This window comes from Colletotrichum lupini, chromosome 1, assembly GCF_023278565.1.
Source record: "Colletotrichum lupini chromosome 1, complete sequence".
NCBI classification, from domain to species: Eukaryota; Fungi; Ascomycota; class Sordariomycetes; order Glomerellales; family Glomerellaceae; genus Colletotrichum; species Colletotrichum lupini.
In genome coordinates, this window is record NC_064672.1 from 56,378 (window position 1) to 82,870 (window position 26,493).

General features: G+C 47.8%; 7 protein-coding genes across 7 annotated transcripts; 5 read left to right on the forward strand and 2 right to left on the reverse strand.

Moving 5' to 3' along the window:
* Positions 1-652: 652 nt before the first annotated feature.
* Positions 653-943, reverse strand: CLUP02_00020 (uncharacterized protein; the record flags this gene model as incomplete). Its single annotated transcript, XM_049279074.1, has 1 exon — positions 653-943. The coding sequence occupies one exon, from the start codon at positions 941-943 to the stop codon at positions 653-655; it is 291 nt and encodes a 96-aa protein (XP_049135031.1).
* A 2,163-nt stretch (positions 944-3,106) lies between these two features.
* CLUP02_00021 (GPI mannosyltransferase) lies at positions 3,107-9,115 on the forward strand (the record flags this gene model as incomplete). The annotated part of the gene is made up of 3 exons (XM_049279075.1): positions 3,107-3,573; positions 3,666-8,994; positions 9,053-9,115. The coding sequence occupies 3 exons, from the start codon at positions 3,107-3,109 to the stop codon at positions 9,113-9,115; spliced, it is 5,859 nt and encodes a 1,952-aa protein (XP_049135032.1).
* Positions 9,116-9,940: 825 nt separating this feature from the next.
* CLUP02_00022 (uncharacterized protein) lies at positions 9,941-10,261 on the forward strand (the record flags this gene model as incomplete). Its single annotated transcript, XM_049279076.1, has 2 exons — positions 9,941-10,087; positions 10,154-10,261. 2 exons carry the CDS (start codon positions 9,941-9,943, stop codon positions 10,259-10,261), a joined length of 255 nt encoding a protein of 84 aa, XP_049135033.1.
* Positions 10,262-10,342: 81 nt separating this feature from the next.
* On the forward strand, positions 10,343-12,766 carry CLUP02_00023 (uncharacterized protein; the record flags this gene model as incomplete). Its single annotated transcript, XM_049279077.1, has 5 exons — positions 10,343-10,369; positions 10,610-10,725; positions 11,045-11,628; positions 11,690-11,755; positions 11,814-12,766. The coding sequence occupies 5 exons, from the start codon at positions 10,343-10,345 to the stop codon at positions 12,764-12,766; spliced, it is 1,746 nt and encodes a 581-aa protein (XP_049135034.1).
* A 1,383-nt stretch (positions 12,767-14,149) lies between these two features.
* On the forward strand, positions 14,150-15,889 carry CLUP02_00024 (uncharacterized protein; the record flags this gene model as incomplete). Its single annotated transcript, XM_049279078.1, has 4 exons — positions 14,150-14,439; positions 14,510-14,593; positions 14,746-14,839; positions 14,903-15,889. 4 exons carry the CDS (start codon positions 14,150-14,152, stop codon positions 15,887-15,889), a joined length of 1,455 nt encoding a protein of 484 aa, XP_049135035.1.
* Positions 15,890-16,053: 164 nt separating this feature from the next.
* Positions 16,054-20,215, reverse strand: CLUP02_00025 (L-ascorbate oxidase; the record flags this gene model as incomplete). Its single annotated transcript, XM_049279079.1, has 11 exons — positions 16,054-16,095; positions 16,132-16,252; positions 16,303-16,478; positions 16,547-17,656; positions 17,736-17,816; positions 17,914-17,923; positions 17,971-18,002; positions 18,176-18,334; positions 18,390-18,665; positions 18,725-20,062; positions 20,165-20,215. The coding sequence occupies 11 exons, from the start codon at positions 20,213-20,215 to the stop codon at positions 16,054-16,056; spliced, it is 3,396 nt and encodes a 1,131-aa protein (XP_049135036.1).
* Positions 20,216-20,786: 571 nt separating this feature from the next.
* Positions 20,787-22,203, forward strand: CLUP02_00026 (uncharacterized protein; the record flags this gene model as incomplete). The annotated part of the gene is made up of 7 exons (XM_049279080.1): positions 20,787-21,185; positions 21,440-21,466; positions 21,502-21,538; positions 21,622-21,705; positions 21,789-21,851; positions 21,915-21,996; positions 22,137-22,203. 7 exons carry the CDS (start codon positions 20,787-20,789, stop codon positions 22,201-22,203), a joined length of 759 nt encoding a protein of 252 aa, XP_049135037.1.
* Between the last annotated feature and the right edge of the window lie 4,290 nt (positions 22,204-26,493).

Consider the following 26,493-nt stretch of genomic DNA (forward strand, 5'->3'; position numbering starts at 1 on the left):
GGGTCTTGTGCGGATAGGTGCAAGGGTGCCTTCCAACGATTTCTGAGGGAATGGACCGATATCGTTGTGTATTTTAGCTCTGAAATATGAAGAGGCCGAGAGGGGATGGTCTCATCTCCTCTTTGGTACCAGTAGAGACGTTGCCTTTTTCTGAGTCTCCCATCGCGAATGGCCGTCCATAGATATGAAGTAAGTATGGTCGGTAATAGGCTGTCCGGCTTTGAAGACAACGTGAGTTGGGATGTTCCTCGCATGAACAGCCTCAACCTTGAGCGTGGGCAGAGGCGAAATTGTCGTGCAGGGGCATAGTGGCCATCAAATGCTTAAAATCTGGAGCATTCGGCATTTGTCGTGACTTGATCAACAAGGGACGATAATCGACCGGACACATTGTGCCTGCTCAGCTCCTCCTACGTAGACCCTGAAGGCTGAGGGAGCGGCAGCAAGATCTTGACGCGCATGCTGGAAGTCTTGTCCCACAGAAATTGCCGTTTGGATAGGGCTCAGGAATGGAGGTGTCCAGGCCCTGGATTGGTGGTTTGCTGGACGCAGGCAGACGAGACACAACGTGGCCGCGACTTCATGTGATAGAATTTAGACCCAAGGATGGAATCAATCACTGTGAGAGTGAAACACGGCTGCTTCTGGTATCTCAAGAGTAGTGAGAGTGAGCTCGTAGTGTTGGGGTGGATGATTGCGTCTTCCGAGTGCCGCCTTCGGCGAGCTGGAAGAGAAAAGAGGCGCATTGACCTGGCCAATGTCTATGATGCTCACAGCAGTAGCAGCAAGAGCCAGGAGGGCAGCGAGGACGGATAGATGTGGCGCGAGTGGCCTGCAGACGGACAGGCCTAGTTCGGGCCGGTAACACTCGGCCGGTTCCCCGCCGTGCCCGTCTGTGGGCAGATATTGTCTGTTTGAGCATGACTAATGAGCGGATGGGCATGCGAGAAGTTGGTGAGTGGTGCTTGGCTCCTCCTCAGTTCCAGGCTGTTGGCCGCGAACCGGTGCCAATACTCGGTATATCTATGGGCATGTCAGGTTGGTCGATGCTTGCCTACCGATTGGTGCAGGTGAATTTCGACGAGGATAGTCACGTAGACATGGGTAGCAATGCAGGTTGCCGTCACGATGGCAGCATGTTGGAACGCGTGGTTTGTGCTTTTTTGCAGGGTCGCAGCCGTATCCGTAACGTGAGAAAGATGAAGGCGACGTGTTGGCGTTGGTGAGGTTGACTATGATGAACTGTGTTGGAGAGACCGATGAGCATGATGGGAGATGGCAGAGTGCGGATACTTGAGTTGGAATAGATGTACGGAGTACAGATTAAATATTGAGGAGCTGTAATAAGGTCTTGAAGTAGGTGAGGTGCTCCGTAAACGTGATGCTGTGACATGTGAGCAATCGGGTTGTGCGTCTGTTTTCTCCTCTGAAGCAACGCAAGTGCAGCGACGCAATATCGAGTCCACCAGTGAGTCTCGACTGGACATGCTGCGTCACGGTCTGTATACGTAAGTGGATGAAATGGACTTGAGGCGTCGCGATTGTGTTGGTAAGAGAAGTCCGTTTGGTGATGGTTGAAGTTGCGTGGATTGTGCCCTTATGGTCCATCTTCCCGTCTCATTCAGTGCTCGCGGCAGGTTTCGAGAAGTAGTTCCAGGCTTGAGTTAGCAGACGAGATACATGTCGAGACTTGGAGGCTGAAAGAGGGGCCATTCGGGGTCCTTTTCCCCGCTCAGATGGCCCTCTTCGCAGTCACGCAGTGCACTTTAGGCAAGGTAAGTAACTAAGGAAATCGCGGCAAGCGCTGGGATGCAGCTGTCAGCCTGTCACCGAGAGAGGAAGCCAACCTAAGGTGGGGACCTCAAGCTTACCTAAGGCACCAGGATCAGCGAGGCAAGGCAAGGCTGCCAAGGGTGCGTAATGAGGTCCTGGAGCAGGTCTTCTGACATCAGATGTATCTCCACACCAGCTTTGGCACGAGAGATACTTGAGAGCTCACCTTCCAGGCTGAGGTCTCCTCGCCGGCTCTCCCCAGCAAAGGTGAGGCCCAGGCTGCTGCTCTGCTGCATCATCACTCCCTCCCGCTGCGTCCATTATTACCTGCGTACCTACCTTACCTTACCTTAGGTACGAGTAGGTAAGGTACACCAACCTGGCACATCAAGGTAGGTAGGTAGTTTTCCTCACTGCTTGGCTGCAAATGCTGCAAGGCCGCCGACCGCATACCGTCACCCGTTCCCCGGTGAAGTACGTGCCCGCCTCTGTTGCCTCTCCCGCTCCGACCACAGCTGCACCCGCTGCACCTGCATCCTGTCTGCGTCTGCATCTGTCTCTTTTTTTTTTTTTTTTTTTCTTATTTCCCTTCTCCTTCTTCCTCTTCCTCTTCCTCTTCCTCTTCCTACTCCTTCTCCTCTCCAGGCTGCTTGGAATTGGGGAAACAGAAGATTGCATTACCATCCAACGCCCTTTTTTTGTTGTTCTTGTCGTGCTTCTTCTCCTTCTTGTCCTAGTCAATTTCCCTCTTGTCCCAGGTATCCTTTCCAGTGCTCATATCCCCACGCGCCCAAGACTGGGCTGGGACAGCCAAACGGGGGTTCTGCGGAGACACACGACCCAGACAGCATCATCGTCCATTATTCATCATTGGTTCGACTTCCAACACAACGACGCAATTGACCACCATTGATAGACAACAACCATACCCAGCGGCCATCAGACATTTGCCCTAGCTGTCCGCGACAATCCCCCTCCTCTACGACTTCTTCCTGACGTCCTCTCCGTACTACCAATCCACCCGCGGATCCGCCCATCCGTCCACCTTCAACCGTCGCCTCGCCTCCAATCTCGTGCTGTACTGTACCCCCCCGGATCAACGCACGCCCCGCGACCGACGACACCACCCGACCTCCCGTCCGCTGACGCCCCCAGCTGCATTGCATCTCGCCTGCCTGTGGTGTGGGAGCGGGAGAGCTTGATTCCTGCTGCACCTGTGCGACCATCCCCATCGTTGCTACCCCTCCGCTCGGTCGCTCATCGATAGAGTCGCAAAACACCTCCCACCCATCTTCCCTACGTCCAGTGTCCTCGACACGACGCCATCGCCGCCATGGACGAGACACCGGGGCCGCAGCCCTCCAACCATGCCGCTGCCTTGTCTGCTGCCTCTACCGCACACTACCTGTCCAGCCACTTCGCCTCCGTCGATACAATCTCAAGATCAAACTCCCCCGGTCCGCCCTACACAAAGAACGACGAGGACGACAAGAAGCGATACCGCCCCCGCACATTTAGCTACTTCAATCACCTGCCCTTTCCTGTCGAAGAGGAATCACAGCGCGATGCTGCTCTGGCCGGTATTCTCAAGCACCTATACATCGCCATCAAGGCTGAAGACTTTAGCCCCGGTGCTTTGCACTGGACAAGAGAGCTCACAGGGTGGCTGAATCTCAAGTTCGAGATGACGCGAGAGCTTCGCTCAACCTTGGCCAAGCTCTACTATCACCTGTGCCTCGCCCCAGGCCTTGAGCCAAGTACTGCCGACCGCTTCTTGCGCATGGTTGTCATCTTGACGAGGTGCGCTGCTACTCCCTACCCTTCCTCTCAATCAACCCTGCTTCTTCTTCGTCCTACCAGACTAGCCGCTGACCATTACTTCTCTCGTACAGAAAGTACCACTACCTCAAACCCGTCGATGACCTCCTACTCGATTGGCGCCCCTTATGGCGCGAGATCAAGGCCCTGGTGCTCCCCTCAGAGGTGGCTTCACACCAGACAAACAGGCGCCGCTCCCAAAAGCAGTTGTGGAAGCTATGCCTCCATGCTCAGACATACTTCGACCCCAAGGACCGCAAAGAAATGCTCGACGAGTTCCTGCCCTACTTTAGCACCTCAGATGTCTCCAACGCCTATATCGTCGTCGGAACCATCAACGCGCTACTTCCCACCGATGCTGCCCCCGAAAACGTGCCGTGCTCCCAGCCGCAAGAGTTCATGCCCACACTATTCCACCTGTGGTCTTTGATCTCGAGATCCAAGAGCTTCGATGTCTTCTTCATTGACCTCTACTCTCGCATGGCAAGAGACTTTTTGCAAGCCTCCAATACATCATTCGATGCCCACGGCATCTTTACCAGGGAACAGTCTGATTGGATTTTTACGGCTATTCTTCGCTTGACAGAGATTCCGGTCGGCCAGTCCAACTCACCATACTCGACTCTCGACTACTCGTCAGGCTTGGGCCTGTATCTCGAGAAGGACAAGAAGAAATACCCCACGGCTTACATGATTGCCCGGTGGATTGTCTACTCCTTGTCGCCCAAGTGCTTGGAGCAAGAAAGCTCCATTCTGGCGAGTCTCGAGGGCCTTTTAGAAGCCATCGACACCTTCTACCACCCCTCCAACGTGGGATCATGGACCACCTTTTTGGGACAGTTTACAGTATACCTAACAGATATCTTTGTGTCTCGTTGGAACCGCGAAAAGAGCGGCGAACTGGATACGCCAGAGGATCGCAAGATCACTCCCGCCTTGAAGCAACGATTCGTGTCTGCGCTCAAGGAGGTCACATACATGGGACTGTTCTCCAAGAGTAACAGAGTTGCGCATTACTATTACGCGTCGCTTCAAGGATTGGCATACCTCGAGCCCAATCTCATCCTACCTGGAGCTTTGCAGCGATTTTACCCAAGTTTGCAGGGTCTCGTTGAAGTACACCGGACAACGTCAAGTCTGAACGGCCTGCAAATGATTGCCAACGTCATGTCCAAGACCAAAGGCTTCCGTTGCCACATTACTGCTCTTCTGGCTCTTGCCCTTCCTGGTATTGATGCCAACGACTTGGGCAAGACACAGTACACATTGAACTTCTTCCAAAGTGTCGCCTATAGCATTCCCATGGTGCCTCTCGTCAAGGACGGCGATTATGTCCACGACACCAGCCTGGCCATGCAATGGGTTCAGGGTGAGATGGAGCGCATGGAGCGTGAGGGCCAGGATATCAAACTGGACTACGAAACTGAACTTACCGATGAGGATGAAGCAAACGTCCTTAGATCATCAACAGCGGGACTCGGCGAGTTCGTCATCGCCCTCTTGGGCAAAGTCTTTACACTGTTGGAGAATCTGCCCGATGCGTCCCATATCCGGGGGGGCACGCCGGAAGACAATGTTATTAACGCGTTGCCGGCAGCTCTCTCACCTCTCTTCGCATCGCTGTCCCCTGAGCTTTTCGACACGGCCCTCGAGAAGCTCGCCTCCTTCGTTTCGACCCATGTCGTCCATCAGGCCAGAGACGCCATGGCCTGGATTCTCAACGCCCTCTGCAAGGTGAACCCGGAAAAGACTCTCAAGGTCTTCATTCCCATGCTCATTGTCAATATTCGAAATGAGATTGACTTCAATCATGCTGCATCAGACCGAAGCAGCGGTACTGACTACTTGCCGAGAGATCGCGCTCTCGTTTGGCACGTAAGCATGCTGGGTATGGCTGTTGTGCATGTTGGTAATGAGGTTTTGAAGTATCAGACCGAGCTCCATGACATCGCCAAATACATGCAAGAGAAGTGCCGTGGTTTGCCCACCATTCACATTTCCAACTACATTCACCACCTGCTATTGAACTTGACACACACCTATCCCATTGACACCGCTTTGTATGAGCCCGACATCATTAAGCGCGGACTCGACGTCACCGACTGGGGAAAGACAACCTCTCCGGCTGACCTCACAATCAAGTGGCATCGTCCTTCGGCCGGAGAAGTACAGTTTGCCCTGGAGCTGTTCGATTCTCAGACCAAAGCAGCTACAAAGAAGCTGGATCTCTTGATGAGCGAAAAGCCCCCAGTTAGCCGAACGGGAAAGAACAAGGAGTGGTCCGATGAGGTCTCCCGATTGTTCCAACAAATCAGGTTGGTGATCTCGGGAGTGGCAACATTGTTCGATGCGCATCGCGCCTCCGGCGAGAGCCCGAATGGTCATTCCAGTGTCGACGGCGAAGGCGACACGGAAATGAACGACGATGATCCTCTTGCCGAGGCGGCCGAGGACGAGGAAACGCGACCTCAATACCGCTATGATGCTGGATATCTCCTCACTGTCGAAGATCCTGCCTACCACAAGCTGCATGAGCTAAGAGAAGACGTCGGACAGCTGCTATGCCGGAGTCACGAATTCCTCAACCAAAACCAAGAAGACGATGTCTCTTGCTTCACGACGCTATATGCGGCCTATCGAACCTGGATTACCGACGTCGGCATCGAGCGGTCAGCCCATCCACTCGAAAGACACCTTCGCCTCTACAAGTCCGACATCTCTGCATTTAAGATCAGTGGCCTTCGCAAGGTTTACCCAAGACCGTTGCTGATCAAGCGAGCGGATGCATATCAACTTCTACGTGTCAAACACAACGCATCGGCGCGACAGAAGAGCGACCTGGATAAACAACTCTTGCTTAATCTCGCCCAGTCGTCTGTTTCGCCTTACGCTGATGTCAGGCGTGTCGCACAAAGCGCCCTCGACTCATCTCTCAAGGCCCTGATTGGCGGTCGGCCTCTTGTGATTCCAATTCTTCTGGACAGACTCCGGGTGGCTTTGGACGATGTTGATCACGATCGCATCAAGGGCGCCATGTATACCCTATTCTTCACCAGCTTATTGAGGACGATGGTCAAGGACTGGAGATTTGCTCCGGACGCGCTCAAGCTATACCTTCGTGCCGGGAACATCGATAAGCCCAGCATCCAGCAACTCAACGCGACGGCTCTCTTCCCTCTGCTGGACTTTGGCAAGCCCTTTGAGCGTATGATCATCGTCAACCAAGACTTTGTCGAGAAGATTCGACCTTCAGACGACTGCTCCAAAGCTATCGATAGCCGTCACAACTTCATTGTTCAACGTCGAGAGCGTGTCGAGAAGAAGAAGCTTGCGCTAGGCTTGGAGTTGACCGAAATGGCCAGAGCAGCTCACTGGAAGATTGCGTCTCGATGCGCAATCTTTGCCAGCAACATGTGCTTGCGCTTCGATACGGTCGCGCCCCCTGAGTTCATCGCTTTGGTGACGGAGGGTATCAACGACACTCATCCTGGCTTGCGGTCCAGCTACATGGCTGCATTTACCAGCGTTTTCGAAGCTGTAGAGATGCGTGCAGCTTATGACCACACCTACCGCAATTACCTGCTTGAGAAGGAAAAGGACCGGAACAAGATCATGATTGAGGTCCCCAAAGGCGATGCAGCTTTCACGCAGAAGTACCTGGACGCCTTTGCGGGCAGTCCCGAGACCGCAGAGTACATGGTCGATTCCGATCATCCTGGATGGTTGGTTTGGGGCAAGAAGTTCCTCGCATCCCGTGCGAAACCTATGCCTTTCACCGACTACGACGATACGGAGACAGCTGTCCGAAAGCAGATCGGCCAACTGATCACGAAGGAGTGGCTGAAGACCTGTTTTGAGTACCTCAAGCAGGAACCTCGCGATGCGAACGCTGACAGATTCCGTATGGGCAATGTGTACATGCTGATGCACGTGTTTGATCTCATGCACTATGGGGGCACAGCGATCAAGCTCGATGACGTCAAAGAACTCACCATTGAAGTCTATGGCGATGGTAGCGACAAGCACCAGCACCGTGCTACGGCAGAGATCATTGCGGCGCTTCTCTGCGGATCGAGCGATGATCCGCCCGAGTTCCGCGATAAAGTATGGGGATTTGCCGCGCCTCTGATGCTGAAGGTACTTAACGAGGACCTTACACCCGAGAACTTGCAGTACTGGGTCTCATGCTTGCATCTTACGGTTGACCCGAAAGATCCGCGTAGGTCGCACGAGCTTGTTGATGCACTGAGTTCTTTCCGGCTGGACATGTCTTCCAATGCTGCCTTCAAGGAGTCAAGCAAGGTCCAGGTACTAGAATTCATCATCACGGACTCGGGCTGGCATTTCCGCCACGAGAAACCTATCCTCGCAGATTTCCTCGCGCACATTGATCACCCCTACAAGACAGTGAGAGAAGCCATGGGCCGTGTCATTGCCACCATCTATCGAACCCGCTATCACGAATCTTTCGAGAATGTCGACAAGTTGCTGGAAGCCAACAAGTCGGCTTCATCTCTCGGTCTTCGCCCATACGAGGCAAGCAAGGAGTTTTCTGAGACTGTGCTCGAGATCTTCGATCGTCTCGAGAAGTGGCGGCATGAGCGTACTCCCGGTCAACAGACACCTTCGTCCTACACCAGTGGTTCAAAGACTGTCTTGACATGGCTTGACAGTACGTTGTCATCACAGGAATGCACCCAGTTGATGCCGTTCTTCCCCGAACCTTTCATGGAACAGCTTCTACACATGATGGACGTCAAGGAGGATCCCGAGCTTATGAGGCTCGCCTACCACGTTTACCGTCATCTACCGAACATTCCTTTCAGAATTGGTGAAGATGGGGCTTTCATTGATGCACTGGTCCGCATCGGCAAGTCTGCCACGAGCTGGCACCAGCGGCTGCGATCCATGGTCAACATGCAAGTGATTTACTTCCGTCGCCTATTCCTTATCGAAAAGAAGCAACGGGACATCCTGTTCAACGCCGTCAGCGATATGCTCGCCGACCCTCAACTCGAAGTCCGGTCTTGTGCCTCGGCCACCTTGGCCGGCATGATTCGATGCTCGCCAAAGCAAATTCGCGATCCCACCATTGATCTCCTCAAGAAACGCTTCGAAAACGATCTTCGGCTCAATCCGATGCCCAAGAGGAAGCTCCCGGGAACGGAGACCCCCGTCGATAACAACAAGCAGATTGTGCGTCGTCACGCCGCTGTACTGGGTCTCGGTGCCCTCATCGAGGCCTTCCCCTACGCGACGCCGCCGCCGTCCTGGATGCCGGAGGTGCTCCAAATTCTTGCTACCCGTGCTGCCAGTGACCCTGGCGTGGTTGGTAAGGCTACCAAATCAATCCTATCCGACTTCAAGAAGACAAGACAAGATAGCTGGAGTGTGGATCAAAAGGTACAGTCCATCATTTTACCCCGTTCCTCGTGTTGGACATCGGCTCACATTTCAACAGTACTTCACATCAGAACAGCTTGAGGATTTGGAAGGTGTGCTTTGGAAGAGCTATTTTGCATAGTCGTCGCGACATGGCTCAAGTATGCAACGTGCATGCGTGTGTTGGTTCAGTTTAGGACATGGGCAATCATAAAAGGCATGGTGACGGAATGATATCCACCCAGGGAAGCGGGATTGCATGGCCCTGATAGACGGGCCTAGGATAAACAGTGTGCTTGTAGACTTTTGTAGTTCACATCCATCCTTTGATCGTACATACTGACTACCTCGACCTGTTTGGCTTCGGAAGTTATTCAATGAGTTGCTTCAGTGAGAGCTTTTGCAGTCGTGTCGCAGGGCCTTCACCAGCTGGATACCGTGTACGAATGCCTCGAGTCACGACATCTGTCGGGAGACTAAACTTTATTTCGAGCACGTTTAATGCGACGAACTCAGCCTAAGCGACGCGGCGTTCTGGAACACTCTGACACGCCTTGTTCCAAGGGTCTTAATTGTAGAACCTAAATCGTTCTTCAGCATTGCGATATGAGGAATGGCGCGCGGTAGCAGGGACAGGATGCTCGCTGTCGCCGTTTCGGAGTCTCAGGCCCTGACATCTGAGACGTCCCGATGGGGCGGTTCACCGTCCTCGCGCATGACTGACTCGAGGTCAGGCCTGGGCTTGACTTCAGCTCGTCAGCTAGTCGCCTTACATTGCCTTGACCTTTTTGTGGCATGGAAAGGTGTATATAAACTGGACGAACCACATTGTCATGTTCTGGCTTTGTTCGTCTTAATTGTTAAATCATCACAGCTTGTGCAACGTATAAACTTCACCATACCATCCAGCCGTAAGCCTATCAAGAACACTACATACCCATTCATCCCACCAAACGAAACTGCCAAGATGAAGACCACAGTCGCAACACTCGTTCTCTTCGTGACCATGGGTCTGAGCGCCAAGACGACCTCCCTTTGCCGAGACGTAGGCAACAAGGTGATTGAGGACAATGGAGTATGTTCTACGGCCGGAGGCGCTCCTCTTGGCAAGGGAGTAAGTTGACCCTAAAGATACCATGAACTTCTCTCAAGGGATAATGACGTACTGACGAGGCAAAAGATTTGTTGTTTTGACCAGTCCAACGCTCTCGTTAAGTCGAGGTTCGATATTGCGTGTGATGATAAGTTGGGCACGGTTCAGTCTACTGGGGAGGCTTGCGAGGCCTAGGTGGTGTGAGGCGGAATCATTTGGTCATTTTGAGTCATCTAGCATTGCCTAGCGTCATTATAGCGAGTCGATTGTCAATAAATGCCTGCATTCGAGGGTTCGGAACTTGTGAGCTCGTGGTTCATCGTCCCAGTGCCAGGGAGTTAGCTGCTGTACACATGTGTACTGGCGGTCTTCACTACAGTCTGGGAATTTACCTGAGGGTTCAACCAGGGCACTCTAACATCAAGCGCTGAACGGAAGAGCTGAACTGGGCTTTCAGAAAGCGATTCCGGCCGTTGTAGATTTGAAGTTCGGTGCTAATACCTTCACCTACCTTACCTAGAGCCACATGCTGTGGACAACTAGACGGTGCCAAGGCCTGTTATCAACGCATCGAGGAGGGGCTATATCGACACAGAGGCCGCGAGCTCAGGATCACAAGCAGTCAAATTCCTTGAGAGCACCATCGCTGCACGACACATGTAAACATCTTAATATCGTTTTTCATACTTCTTGGTAGGTGTTCATCGGGTTTGCTGGGGATTCACATCGGATGAGTCTAGACTACAGCCTGCGGGGATAAGACGGAGACGACACACGTCAATAGCACGTTGAATGCATTGCGCCATCTGAACTATCTTTTGCGTTTGACGTGGAGGGGTTCTGGCGCAATTTGGGATCAGAGAGAGGGTACTTGCCTTGTCGGAAATGTCTGAGTGTACAAAGGCACGAGATATTCAATGCTGATGCGTTGCTTCGTGACATTGAAGCTGGAAAATAACTCCTTGCCGACTACTGCAGCCTGCTAAAGATTCCTCATCCCAGTATGAAAGCGTTCACTACATTTATGGCCGTAAGTGGTCTTGTGCCATCAATAGCAGCTGACTGGCAATTTCGCTCCCGACCTGACCTCGCTCCTCCGAGGCTTAACATCACCATCCCAGCTCGAGACTCGGTAGAAGAGGGGTACATTTTCGTCGCCCCCTATGCCGGCTTTGAGGATGGCAACAGCGGACCGAATCAACCTGGAGCTTACATCTTCCGTGATGACGGGGAACTCGTATGGTCTAGTATTGGCTACTACGCCGGCTGGGTTGCCAACTTTCGCCCTGATACTTGGAACGGGAAACAATATCTACGCGGTTTCCAAGGCCTCCTTGATGGGCATCACGGCCGCATGTTTGGATATCATACTCTTTTAGGTTCTGATTACGAAGTTGCCAAGGTGGTGCGAGTCGGGTCGCACAAGTTGGTTTCGGCCCATGAGTTCCGCCTGGTCGATGGTAAGACGGCTTTGATAGAGACACCTATCCCTAGGCCCGTATCTCTCAAGCCATGGGGAGGAAGTCAAGAACAGAACTGGATCATTTCGGGTGGATTTCAAGGTATGTTGCTCATGTGTTCTCGGACTCGGCGGAGGTGTTCGAAGGCTGACTGGGATGACAGAGGTTGACATTGAGACGGGCGAGGTTGTATTCGAATGGGAAAGTCTTGACCACGTTGACCCGAAGTGTAAGTCATCAGACAGACAGCATGAATCTTACGAACATTCCCATTTAACGCCCCATAGACAGCGCGTTCCCGCTTGACTTTGGCGAAGGCCTCCCAGGAGGCGGTAAAACCGAGGCTGATGGGTGGAACTACTTCCACGTCAACAGTGTTGACAAAGATGATGAGGGCAACTACCTTGTCTCAGCACGTAACACCGCGGCCGTTTTCAAGATCAATGGCACAAACGGCGAAATCATCTGGCAACTTGGGGGGTTCCACGGAGGTTCTTCCTTTACCCTTCCCAAGAAAGATGTCTTTGGCTACCAGCATCACGCACGGTTCCGCAGTCGCTCGGCTGATGGAACTATCGAGGTAATTTCGCTCTTTGACAACGGCGCACACTCTGCATCGGTCAAGATAAACCCGTTCTCGCGCGGCCGGATCTACCAACTCAACCACACCGACGGCACAGCTAAAGCTCTGAAAACATACAACGCTCCGGATGGACTATCGGCCCGTACCCAAGGAAACTTACAGTTGCTTTCTAATGGAAATGCTTTCATCAACTGGGGCCAAGCGGGCGCGGTAACGGAGTACAGCAATGATGGTGACGTCTTGTTCCACGCCTACCTCGACTCAAATCCCGAGGGTCACTTGGTCCAAAGTTATCGCGGATTCCGATTCAATTGGACGGGCACGCCCACAGAGGAGCCGGCTATAGTTGCCGTTAGAGATAAGGGCTCTGTCGTCAACGTATACGTGTCGTGGAATGGAGATACTGAAGCAGCATCGTGGCGATTCTGCTCTAGGAGTGCGGCGAAGAAGAGCCTTCGCCTACTAGGAGAAACCAAACGAGACGGCTTTGAAACACACTTTCAATTCTCGAGGGTTGGTGATGAAGAAGACTCGTTGGTTTTTGCTCAAGCTCTCAGTGACAGGGACAAGGTCCTCGGGCAGACTCGGGAGATAACGATCTCAAGGAATGAGTTATCGGTCCCTCCTTTATCGGTTCAGTGGTCAGAGGAGCTTTGAGCTTCTCTTCCAAGGTCTTTCAAAGCGAGTTAGAGCACATTCGACAGAGGCTGAATGCCATCGATGACGGCAAACACGGCCAGATTTGATGTTTACCGGCAGATCAGTTGCCAAGAATAATTCTTGCAACTCTTTCGTTGCAGGAGAGAAAGCAAAAGAACTCTACCTATTTGAATTTAGAAACGTATAGATCAAGCATGCATCTTTGCTACTAATGGCATCTCCTCCCGCCAAGGCATTGGCGAAAACAACGTATCATGTCGGGCTTTCAAGTGCGGTCCGAGTCGATTGCGATGTTCTTGGTCTAAACATCTCTCGTTTAAATGAGTGGAGATCAGGATTTAGATCCATGAGGGTTTGGACTGCGGCTCTACTGGGCGTGGTCATCATACAGCAGCCAAGTCGTGCTTTCAGCCAGATTCTCGTCCAAATCAGGCGGTTCGGTCAACTCCCGACTACCAAGAGATCTTGGTTTCTTGGACATCTTGGCTTGCCAAACCAACCCAGTCCTCTAATCAAGCCAGTATCGTGAAAACATGTCTGTACACCCCACAATAGGCCCATCACTTGCCAGTTTCTCGTCTTCGTTTAGCATCAGACCTTGTCACATTACCCGAATCTTCCCGAAATATCACGGGGCCAAGAAAGTTCAGCCGGAGGCCGGCTCACGCATCGAGCACTAAGGACCTTCATACTGATCTTGGGGACTTCGTGTGAGATGCATGCCGAGTGGCCAAGCCTATTTCGACTTCACCGCGGAGACTCCACCGTGATAAGCCGCTATCTTGCATGATCCCCTACCTGCTTCTTGTTGATAGCAATCATTGCCGTGGGCCTCCGGGACACAGATTTGGATGATAACACACAGACATCTGTAATTTCGTTGAGAGGGGGGGGGGGGGGGGGGGGGGGAGAACGGGAGATCGCTGCGCACGGCTCTCTGTTGGTGTTTGGGGGGGGGGGGGGAGCCCCCCAGAAGACACCGGTGTGTAGGGGGGGGGGGCGGGGGGGGGGAGGCGGGGGGGGGGGGGGGAGCAGGGGGGGGGGGACAAATCGAGACCTATGCCTGAACGTTCACCTATGGGTTCTCTGGACCCGGGGGAGACCCGCCAGAAATCAGCTGGACTGCAGTATGGAGGCGGGGTCTGGGGAAGTTCCATTCTGGATGGCGGAGAAGCATGGGGAAGTGAAGCACAATATGGACATCGGAAATAGACCCTAAGAGCCAGATTACGGCAGCTCAACGAGTATGAATCGAACAGTGAGGGACTCCAAAATATAAAGAGACGCGTCTGCCATACCTTTCATTTACTATCATGTTTCCATCTTCCATTGATACTGTCTGCGCTATACAGCTGGTACTCGTCGAGATCATTCATAATCATGGCCAATGAAGAGAGGTCCACAGCCCAGTCAGGCATCGGCACGCCCCCTCCCATTGGAAACGACAACGCCGCTACGGATCATGTCACCAAGAACCCCTCTCTAATGGAGGCTAACGAGGCCAATGATAAAGGCAACCTTCTACCTACCCCCGAAGAACAGATCGAGGCTCTTGGTATCGCCAACTGGCGTGATCTCGAAAAGCAGGTCGTCAAGCGTCTTGACATGACTCTCATGCCATGCTTATGGGTACTCTATCTATTCAACTATCTAGACCGAGCTTCTATTGCGTAAGTCACTGCCTAGATGAGATGAGAAAGGCCAGTCTGTACTTTTGCTGATTCAACGTGACCGCTTCAGACAAGCTCGCCTTAGTAGCCTGGATGAAGATCTCAATCTTGAAGGCTACCAGTACGGGACTGCAGTATCGATTCTCAGTGTCGGGTGAGCGAATCAACCACTAAATCTACTTTCGTTCATGTCGACCTCTGACTTTGGAATGAAAGATACGTCCTCGGTCAAATACCATCCAATATGATCATTGGAAAAGTGCGACCCAGTCTCTATCTTTGCTGTATGGCTTTGGTCTGGTCTAGTGTCTCGGCAGCAACCTGTGGTGTCAAGAATTACCAGGGCCTCATTGCCGTCAGATTCTTCCTCGGCGTGGTCGAAGCACCTCTGTTCCCAGGTGTACGTTATAATCCAAAATCCGTCCACCTTCGTCCGTCAAGCATTCTTCTAACAGCTCTCCAGGCTATCTACGTCATGTCTTGCTGGTACACTCGCAAGGAAATGGCGTTGCGCTGCGCACTATTGTACACTGGCCAAACACTTGCTTTCTGCACCGCTGGTCTCATTGCAGCAGCCGTATTTGGAACCTTGGAAGGCAAGTATGGCTTGGCAGGCTGGCAATGGCTGTTCATCGTTTTGGCGTCAACTGGTGCAGGCCTTGCCATGATTGCTCTCTTCATTCTCCCAGATTACCCCGATTCCAATACTGGTAGCGCCCGCTGGTCTATGACGGAGGACATGCGCAAATTGGCTGCTGCTCGCATCCTTGCCGATCGTGTGTCAACTTCGGAAGCCACAGCTGGCGTTTGGGCTGGCCTGAAGATGAGCATTTTCGACTACAAAATGTGGCTGCTTGTCGGCATGAACATCGGAATCTCAGCTGCATATGGTTTCTCAAACTTCTTCCCATCCATCGTACGGGGATTTGGCTACAACAACACAATTACTCTCGTTCTTACTGCTCCGCCTTATATCTTTGCGGCTCTTGGTTCTCTCGTGAACGCATGGCACTCTGATCGGCAGAAGGAGCGCGGGTACCACTTCGCCGGCCCGATAGCTTTTGGTTGTATCGGCTACATCATATGCCTGGCTACTGAGAGCAAGACAGCACGATACGCTGCTTCTTTTGTGTATGTTGGGGGAATGTACTTTGCAAACCCCCTCATATCAACATGGACATCCAACACCATGGGTAGGACGCCAGAGAAGCGAGCCATCTCCGTCGCACTAGTCAACGTGCTTGGTCAGATTGGTAACCTGATCGCTCCCTACTTCTTCGTTGACTCGGATGAGCCGCGCTACCGGCTTGCCTTCATCATGATGATGGTTATGGGCCTGATTGCGTGTACGAGTGCCATGGGCCTGAAGTTCTACCTTTACAAAGCGAATCAGAGATTGTACCGGGAGGCTGTTCGCAACGGAAGCGTGTATAATCCTTACGTTATGTAAGAAGAGGACGTGGTTGCCACACTTACATATGTCACAAGAGTTTCGCCGAGAGATAGCTTTGCATAACGTTTGACCTCAAATACCGAGATATTCACGGGTCCAATGCTGATAATAGCACACACGACAAATGAGTGACTGATGCAATACTTCGCTCCTTCTCCTCTCTATTTCTGCCAAGTCGTCAAGCCACGGTCAATGACTATGTGCTATTGTCTGTCCTTGCACCTAATAAGTAAAGGCACTTTCTGCCAGATCAGGTACGTCTTTTGTCTCAAAGTCCATTTCTTTGACTCCTCCGTCAGTTCTAGATCAAAATTCCAAATCAACTTGGCCAATATTATGCGCAGCTCTGCATAGGCCATGCTAGGGAACATGGTTAGAAAGCACATGGGACGAAAGTAATGCTGTCTTACCTCTTGCCTATACAGTTTCTAGGACCATAAGAAAACGGCTGACTCGCAGACTTATCGTCGTTGGCAAACATACATATGTCGCTCTTTTCTAGCCATCGCTCTGGAATGAACTCCCTTGAATTAGTCCAATTCTGTTCCGAGTGACCAGCGGAAAGCTGATGAACGCCAACTGCCGTCTACGATAAGAATGTTAGCGGCCTGCTTCTATCGCCTTCAGTGACAATTCGTCGCGGATCAGACTCACGCCCCCAGGAACCCATTTCCCATCAATCTCCTCACCGCTTCCAGGCACAAATCTCGGCAGAGCGCTTGGGCTGGGGGGATATATCCTCAGCCCTTCTTCGATGACTGCCTTAAGATACTTCAACTCCCCTGTCGATGCCATTGAGATCTCATCTTCGGTCTGAAATGCGGTTCTGATCTCTTCCGATAGTGCCGTGTGCGTCTTTGGATTGCTACACAAGTAGAAGGTGATGCCAGAAAGTGCAGTGGCTGTGGTGCCACTGCCGGCGACAATGAAAGCTGACGCCATCCTGACCAAATCGGCATTGCTGAGGTCAGCTTGTGGGTTTTCTAAGATGTAACTCATAAAATCTCTCTTATTCTCGGATTGTTGAAGTCGGCGTTTGACTTTGCCGGCAGTCAACTCGCCATGTCTCTTCAGAGCCAGCTTTTGGGCCTTTGGGGCGAGCCATTCTAGCCAGGCTTCAAGTCCATAGTAGATAGCGAACTGGTATCGGACAATTCCCTGCGCTCGAGCACCAATGACTTGCAACCATGGTTGGAATGCATCGTCTAGACACCCAGCCGCCTGTCCAAATGCCAGGTCGCTAATGATGTCAAAGGCAGCAAGGCTAAACCATTTGACCATGTCCTGAGGAGCTCCGTTCTCGCTAGAGAATCGTAGTTGTTTCATCAATTTCCCTGCGTAAAGCTGGAGGATATCCTCCTGCTCTCTTAGTGCACGGTCGCTGAAGGCTGGCAAAACTGCCTTACGAAGTCGAGAGTGAGGCTCCTGCTCGGCCGTCACGATGCCGCCATTGCGAATCGCTGGGTTAGTTACACTAGGCCCAGCGATCCCCCTTCCGTCAAAACATTTCGCAAACTCTGGTGACCTCTGACCATATATCTTTTTCCAGGCCGTAGAACTCGTGTAAGACAGCTCATCAGGTGCAATTCTGACAACTGAGCCATACTTTTCGTGGAGCTCGCGGATTTTCCAAGCGAGGTTGCCTTGAAGGTTGACAATGTTCCATGGTAGTCGAGAAGCGGCCCAAAGTCGAGGCCCAGGGTAGCGGCTTAAAGGATGGAAATAAATGTTATAGATGGTTCGAGATGCAACAAAAGCAGAAAACTACGCACTGTCAACAAATGCAAGAATGCAGCAGTAGAAGTCCTGATCAACTAACAAAAAAGCTAATAAGGAGTAGTACCAGCCCAATATGGGAGGCGCAGAGCGCATTGTAACCGTGGATTAATTGCATGAAGGCTTTCTCTCGTAGAGGAAGAGAGATCTCCCTTTCAGTTGAGAACCAATGTTAACTGACACTGAATGCAATAGTCCCTTGGCATTGCCAAGACTCGTGGCACAGGAATGCTTTTTATTCTCACCATCAAAAAGCTGTTATGGTACATCATGAGTCAGGAGACGCTTTCAGCTGAACGAACAGTGAGGCTGCCTTGTAGAACGTGTGCGGCTCCTGGGTTTTGATTCATTGCATAAACCATAATCATCCCTGCAGTGGGTCCGCAACTATTGGCTGTATTGTGGTTTTGGTGACGATTACGCACACAACAATTGCAATACATTAAATCTAACAATTATCTCAGTCTATGGGTATCATTTTTCCTCATCTTCCTCAAAGAAGTGCACGACTGATGGTGCGAAAGTGGCGTTGCCATTAACGTTTCCTCCGTACTGCAAATATCCAGCCGCATCAACAGCGGGAATGCCGGTAATGTCTTGGTAATCTCCCATGACCCAAACACTCTGCATGCCCATAACCATGTGTTGCAAAATATGACAGTGAATCTAGCCTTTGGTCAGCTCATGTCTAGCAAGTCTTGTGGAAATGAAGCAGACTTACCATCCATACACCGGCGTCCTCCACACGTAGACGCCAGCCTCTCCACCCGGAAACATCGCCAGACTTTGTCTTCTCGCCATATCGATAAAGGTTTGTTGTGTCTCGCTTGACTGGATTGTAGTTCTTCAGCCGCTCCTCGTTCTCGGTGCTATTGTAAGTTCCATTGCCACTGCCAATGTCCCAGTAATGTCCGCCATGAGCATGAAAGGGATGGAAGTCGAGGCCACCATTGCCATTGACCAGTGATCCAGTGTTGTGCCAAATAATCTCGAGAACCTTGGATCATGTCAGCTCAATATTCTATTGAGTGAAACAGAACAGCATCAAACACTCACCTCGCCCATCTTTGCCGGCCATGTCAACGTAGTCGGATCCCAGCCGTTGTTGTTCATGGCGGCAGTGTAGTTCGGAATGGCAGACGGCCCGTTCTCGTAGATGTTGATCAGGTAGGGCTGATCTCCCGCATAAGGCGTCGAAGTCTCGTTCCATTGCAGTCCGTTGAGCTGCCAAAGGGTGGTCTGGGTCGCGAGTTGACGATTATCGATGTGAATTTGCCGAGTTACTTCGCTAGCCTGGGGGAAATTGTTTGGTACCAACGGTTCCAAGGCATACTCTGCCCATTCATACGTCTTGTTGGAAAGTGTCAGAGGAGGAGTGACTGGAGCTGTTGTAATCTGCGGTTGTGCCTTGGAGTATCGTAGTACGCCATAGCCCTGGTACACCTTCGGACGGTCTTTGGTCTCCAACTGAATAAGGTAGTCGGTTTTCCCGTTTAACTCTGCCTCGGTTTTAGTCTTGAAGATGACATCAAAACGCTGACCCGAAGTCAATTGCATGAACTTCTCAGTGTGAGGTTTGGTATAGTGACCATCAGCTTCGATGATGGTAAAGTTGTCATGATCCACGATGCCTACTTGCACCATGGACAATGCCGTAGCACCAATGAAGCGCATGCGATAAGTTTTTCCAGGCTCCACGTCGATGACTGGTAGCTTGCAGTTTCCATTTCCGGCAGTCTCCCCAACAGAGACTCCGACGCCGTTGATGAGGACCGCATTCGTTTCGCCAGACCAGGTGAAAGGCGTTGCCACGAGGCCCTTCTCGATAACGGTGTCCGTTTTGTTGAAGTAGTCGGTGAGGAAGACAATCCTCTCCTCATCATATACATAGGGGGGCTCGGCCTTGTCCTCAATGATCAGTGGGCCAGAAGCTGTCATAGCCTGGAAGCCGACATGAGAATGGTAGAAGTAGGTACCGGATTCGGATCGTAGGGGGTAGACCTCGTAGTCGAAGAAATGATCAGGTGGAATAGGCCACTGGGTGGCGGATGGGCTACCATCAGAGAAAGGTGCCATGCGCATGCTCAAACCATGCCAGTGGATGGTTGCATTATGGTCTGGCATATCATTGTAGACTCTGATCCAACTTCTTCGCCCAGGCTTGAGTCTGAGCGTCGGCCCGAACAATGTGCCATTGATCAGGGCCGACATTCTTGTCTGGCAACCAATTGAGACGTTTTCGTAGGTCATTTTCAACACAAAGTCCGGCGTAAAGCTGGCACCATGCTTCTGTCGACCTCCATAGTGACCTGGGGGCCCGTGATCTGACTTGCGCGGGCCCCAAGCAGAGACCTGCGTAAGCAGGGCAAAGAAATAAAGTACCGAAACGAACGACTGCATCATGGTCAATGAACGCACAGAGGGAAGAGGAGGGTGTGGGAGCCGAGTACGTTGAGCAGAATCTGGCAAAGGGCCTCACTTTAGATGTATGCTCACGAACCCCCTTACTCGGCGCCCTGTCTCAGAGCAAAGATGAGGGAATGCCATCATTGAGTTAGCCTTCTGCGCTACCCATTCCAACATCACCGTGGGCATTCGTAGCCCCTCTTCGTTCATTCCACTAATAAAGTTACCGTTGCGTTCACCCGCCGAAGCGTTGGCTTCGTTCCTCGTCGGCGGTACACGCACACGTTGCCGGCACTGCAGGTCAAGCGGCCCTGTGCCGGTTTAGCCCCGCGATGCAAACCTAAAATGTGATTGTCTCCAATCGGAACTCCCTAGTGCTGCGAATGCGAAGAGAGTGGGCTTGAGTAGCGTTGTTGGCTTTGGAATAGACTTTGGTTGATCCTTGTACTTATTTCAAATTCCAATTAAGCCTGTTTCTTTGTTTGATGGTTGTTCCCGAAAGTCCGTCTCGAAGCTATGTTCTGCATTCGGCCACCTCGTGTCCGGAGTTCTCGGAATTGAAGTCAAGGGTCTCTTGAGATCTGCGGGCGCTTATTAGATTAGCGTCCGCCCTAGCAGGCCAGCTCACCTGCAACTGCACGCCAAAGGAATTCAACAAGCCCTATAAGGTTTGATTCGACTACGGCGTAGGCCGACCCCAGATTGGGTTCAAATGAAGAGTACCAAAAAGTCACATATCAAGAGTCATGCTCGCCTGCTAACCTCTGTCATAATCCGACAAAAGTCGATGATCATTTTGACACATCGCCTTCGCCGACGCTGGAAAGCACCTAGCGTCTCTGGCTCTGGATTGAGGTGGATAATTCTGAATATTTACGGGAATATGCAGTTGACCATACTTTCATCTGACTCGAGTGAGCGCGGAGACTCCAACAACATTACAAGCCACCCGGAATCAATCTTGCCTAATACGATGAAACTCATCGAGAACATTAGGGAATTCCATTCGATCAGGGATAACTTCGACGAGCCAAATCACGGATCCTTCTTGATCGAGGGTTTACACCTTGCCATGTACTTCGAATTGCCTGCCAAGAGGGGAGAATTGTTGGTATCCCTATTACAGGGTAGTTAGTTCGAACCGTAGGTTGACGAAGAGATCAATTGAACTATATGAATTTCTGCGTAGGTATAAAAAGGAGGTTCTAACCGTAGGTTGGGCTAGCTACGATAATCGTAAATAGGGCCCCTAATTGGCCCCTGCGCAGTCGGCCGTATGCCGCGGTCGAATTGGACTTCCAATCCGACAAGAATTGACAAAGAGGACAAAATGGACAGCTGCAAAGCGGCCACTTCCACACTTAGTTGACTGAAGACAACTTCGAGGAAGAGGTGAGAATACAGCATGCATGCATTCCTGATAACAGGAATGCCTCAATTTCACTAACCCTTCCCAAACCCCCGGTTCTTAGATAAGTAGCCGGCACCACAAATCTATGCAAAGGGTTACCGAGCCTGCTCGATGGAAAAGTGATGTTACCAAATAGCAGCCGGCTATCAGAAGGTTCCACGGTTCAAGACTGAAAGCGTCATTTTAATCCACAATTTGATGCAATATGTGCTAGTTTCCTGTTGAGTCAAGGTCGCCTAATTGGGGCTTGAGGGATCCAGCCAACCTAGTGACCTTGTCAACGGGACTCTACACATCGGAAAGCGATTCATGACGCACTTGAATCTCGAATTACACAAATATGTATGCAACAGATCATCCTCGCAAGTACTTAATAGATTACCATATGGCTCAGGAATCTAACTTGAAAAGCACGCACATTATGGTTAGAGGAGGCCGATCCCATTCATGAACTCTCGGATGTGGGAAGTTTCAATAATGCTAGAAGGTTAATTGGAGACAGAAAGGGTCTGTGACCATTGTTAAATAGACAACTACGCTACTTCAGTCACATAACCTCTCAGGAATCTGCTTTAGTATAGTACAATGGAGTTGGCTGATAGAAAGCTTTACATGAAGACGTATTTACAAGAACCAATGATGACATGTTAGAATGTGGCAGTATTTTGTTTATACTGCCACACTTGCAGACGTATATCAGCCTGCACAAGTTGACTGAGCAGTGAGCAGTGTCTCCGTACGTGTTAGCTAGTCTCAACGTCTGCGGTCTTTTGGTCTTAAACGCTAAGAGTGCGGTTGTAAGCCCACAATAAATTAATGACATGACTTTGACAGTATTCTCAATAGTGAGGCTTATGTAATAAATATGGGCTGGAAGATGGTGTTAGTATCCCTATTACAGGGTAGTTAGTTCGAACCGTAGTTAACGAAGAGATTAATTAAACTATATAAATATCTGCGTAGTAGGTATAAAAAGGAGGTTCTAACTATAAGTTAGGCTAGCTACGATAATCGTAAATAGGGCCCCTAATTAGCCCCTATATAGTCGGCTATATACCGTAGTTAAATTAGATTTTTAATCCGATACTAACTTTCTCTTTCTTTTATTAATTTAATTACTACGGTTAGAAGTATAATTCGACCTCGGGCCCGTTTACTAAGTCGTCTCCTTTTCCCCCTTTTTTCTACTCTTTTTATATAACCTATCCCTCTATTCGTATAATAACTTTTTTATTACTTATAAATTACTCTAATCCCTTATTTAGTACTATTTTTATAAAAGCGTTTATAAGGTTATTTTTATTATTAATTTAATAAATCTCGAGTATTTTATACCTTTTATATAATTACCTAAGGGCTATAATATTAATTATAAACCTCTTTTTTTTCATCGTTTTTAATTTAATAAGGTATTTATATAGCGAGTAGGAATCGGTATAAATAACCGTTAGAATAGGTAAAAGGCTAATTCGATTAATAATTTTTTTTAGCGTTATTAAAATCGTATAAGAGAGGTTAACGCTATTAATTATACCGTAGACCTCTAACGTTAGTATATTTCTTATTACTTACTTATTTTTAATTAATAAATAATAGATTATATTACTATATATAGTAAATTCGCTCTTACTTATACTCTCGTTAGCTAGGATAATAATATACCCTAATTACGAAATAAGGTCGTTATTATTCGTAAATAACTTATTAATAAAAACGTAGAGCTTATTAATTATAAGGTCGATTAGGTAGTAAACGAGACCTTAATTAAGATTCGTTTACTACTACTTAAGCCGCTTATTAAGTACTTTAATATCTCGTTTAGTTAGATTTATAGCCTACGCTACCTTAGTATAATTAAAAATTATTTCGGGTTAATAAATACTTATAATATATACCCCTCGCGCGAGCTTAGTTTTATACCGTTTTTTAATATTAATTATATTTAGATTAATAAAGTTAATCTTTCTACCCTACCCCTTTTATTAAAAAATAACGGTTTCTTTTTTAATTATAAAAATCCTATTATTAAATACTAGGGGAGTATTTATTATAAAGACCTCTTTTAGCTTCGCTATAAAGCCCGCTTTTTAAAGCTCCTTATCCTCTTTTTTTATAAAGTTAATATTAAATAAGCCTAATATATTATCGGTTTATATTCTAACGATCCTCAATTAATTACTTTTATACTCTGCGATTAATAAGCACAGGTCGTACGTAAAAGTAACTATTAATAGTTAATTAATATAAAAATCGTAGTAAATAGCTTATTAATAAGTGCCCGATTTTACGAGCCTATATAATAGCTTAAGCACTTTAATAATCGTGCTTTCTAAGTACTTACTAGCTATTTCCTTCGGTAGATAGGCTAGGATTTTCCTTATGAGCCCTGTGGCCGATTAGGTATAGGCCTAGGTAATATTATAGCTCTAAATCTCGTATCCTTTTTTCCGTAGCGATACTATTAGTACTATTATTAATCGTTAGCTATAGCGCTATATAGTAAGTAATTATATAAATAGCGTCGCCTTTTTAATATTACCGTATTTTTAAATTACGTATTTAGACTTTTCGTACAGCTAGGGTATTTTTTTCTTTTTAATCTTACGAACTATTCGTAATTTAAATATATAGAGGTTTATATATTTTTCTAAGTTATATAAGATAAATCGATAGACCCCTCGATTATAAAGAGTATTTATTTTAATAAGATCTAATCCCTTATACGGCTTTTTAATAATTATAATTACGCTTTTTTTATATAGTTTAACCGCTAGCTCGAAATCGGCTTTTTTTTTACTATATAAAAGGTATTAATTACCTTATTACTAATAATAAATTGCTACGTTAGGGCTTGCTATCGTAGTTTTTTACGACGTCTTGCCGGTAGTATTAGTGCCCTTTTAATAATTTCTTTTTCCTCGTCGTTTATTAGTACTACTACGACGATTTTGTTAAGGATAATTTCCTATGCCTTTACTACGGGTTATATAGTTTCCCCTGGCTCTTTTTCTTTTTATAAATTAGAAATTACCTTATTAGGATCTATATAGTACGGTCTAACTATTATAATTAATATTTCAAGTAGCTAGTTACGATCTCTTACGACTATATAAGAGCGCTCGTTAATAGAAATTAACTTATATAGCCTAGCCTATTATTAAGTAATTTCGCACTATACTCGTATATCTAAATTTAGTAATATATTTAGATTATTCTCTATATTAAGCCTATTATACGTAGTAATTACCTTATTAACTTACTTTTTTATACTTACCTCGCGCAGTACCTATATTACTTTTTTAATTACTCGGGCTCGTTAGCTTATACTTAGTAATAGTAGCGAGGCTAAGGTCGCTCTTAAATATGCTCTAAATATTAATAGCGTTAGTATAAGTCCGTTAGGCCTTATAGTATTATTATAATATTTAAGTGCTATTTAGAGGTATTCGTTATTAGTAGAATCCGGATTTTCCTTTTTAATAACTCTAAACGCCCTTTTTAATTGCTAATATGCCCTTTTTACCTTTTTAATATTATAATACGCTTTAACGGGTACGACTTTTAGCTATATACTATAGGCCGTTATATTATTCCTAAATTTTACTAACTTAAAGCTAGTACTAGCGTCGGTTCTAATGCTATCTAGCGGTCCTTAGTATATATTAATCTAGCTTTTTCGTAGGGCTACTTATATTATCTTTACTTATAAATCCTAGAGGAATTGCCCTACTTAGAAGGATATAGTTACGTCGATTATATATAGTACTAGCCGACTATTTAAGTAGAAGATATTAACGACGATTTCCTAGTTAAAGTTAAGCTTATTACGTAATTTAAATTTAAATTTACGTAGGCTCTGCGTATTTATTTAGCATTAGTAATATACTTTTATTAACTACTCTAGCGCCCCTATTTTAATATTATTATTACCTAATTATTTTAAAAAGTTATATAGCCTCGTAACCGACGAGTGCCCGAATCTCTAGTATAGTTTTCTAAGCTCACTTTCCGTTAGGTAATTAATTAATTTCGTATTGTTAGTAAGCTTTATAAACGTATACCCCTATCGTCGTTTGACTATTTCGAAATACTTATTACTAAAGATTCTATTCTTTGTATTATTAAATATAATGCTTAGTCGATCTATATCTTTTAGATATAGGAGAAATAGGGTATTAATAAGTAAAATATAAAAAGTTATTATTCTAAAGTATATCTCTATTTCTATTATACTTAGGGCGACGATTTCCTTATTTAAGCTAAAACTAATCTTCGTAATACTTATTATTAACGTATTAAGTATTATTAATACGATTTTTTATAGTACTTAAAATTACCTTTTTCTTTTAGTTAACTATTACGATGCCCTAGTGTTTAGGATAATTTTATAAAAATCGTTTAGGCTATACTTTTTACTCGCGTAGAATACTTATACGAGCTTAGTATTTAAAGGATTTAAGTAGTATAAAAAGGACCCCTCTAGCTGCCCCTAGATTTACTTAGTATTATATTCCTTTTTTTTAAATATTAAGAAAAATAGCGTTTTCTTTTTAATTATTAAAAAAATAGGCTTTGGCCCTATTAAATTCGCCCTTTTAGCCGCCTCTATATCCGTTATCTAAGGGACCTTCCCTTACTATTTATAAATAAAAGCCTACTTATTAAGAGCTTTTACTACCCTCTATTTATTTAGCCTCGTATATCTTCTAAAGGCTAATAAAGTAAAAAAAGAGTAGTTAATATTGTTAATTTTGTTATAATTTAATTTATTAGTATAGGGGGTAAGATCTTCTTTATTTTCTAAATCTCTTATAGGGGGTATATACTTTAAGCTACTACTTTAGTTACTATTACTAGGTTTTATACCCCCAGATCTATTCTTATATATAATAAAGAATTAGTTAAACCGACGAGGGCTAGTTTTACCGTCTATTACCCTCGACTTTTTATACTATTTATACAATTTAGTATACTCTTCTTCGGAGTAGTTACTTAATTAATATCTATC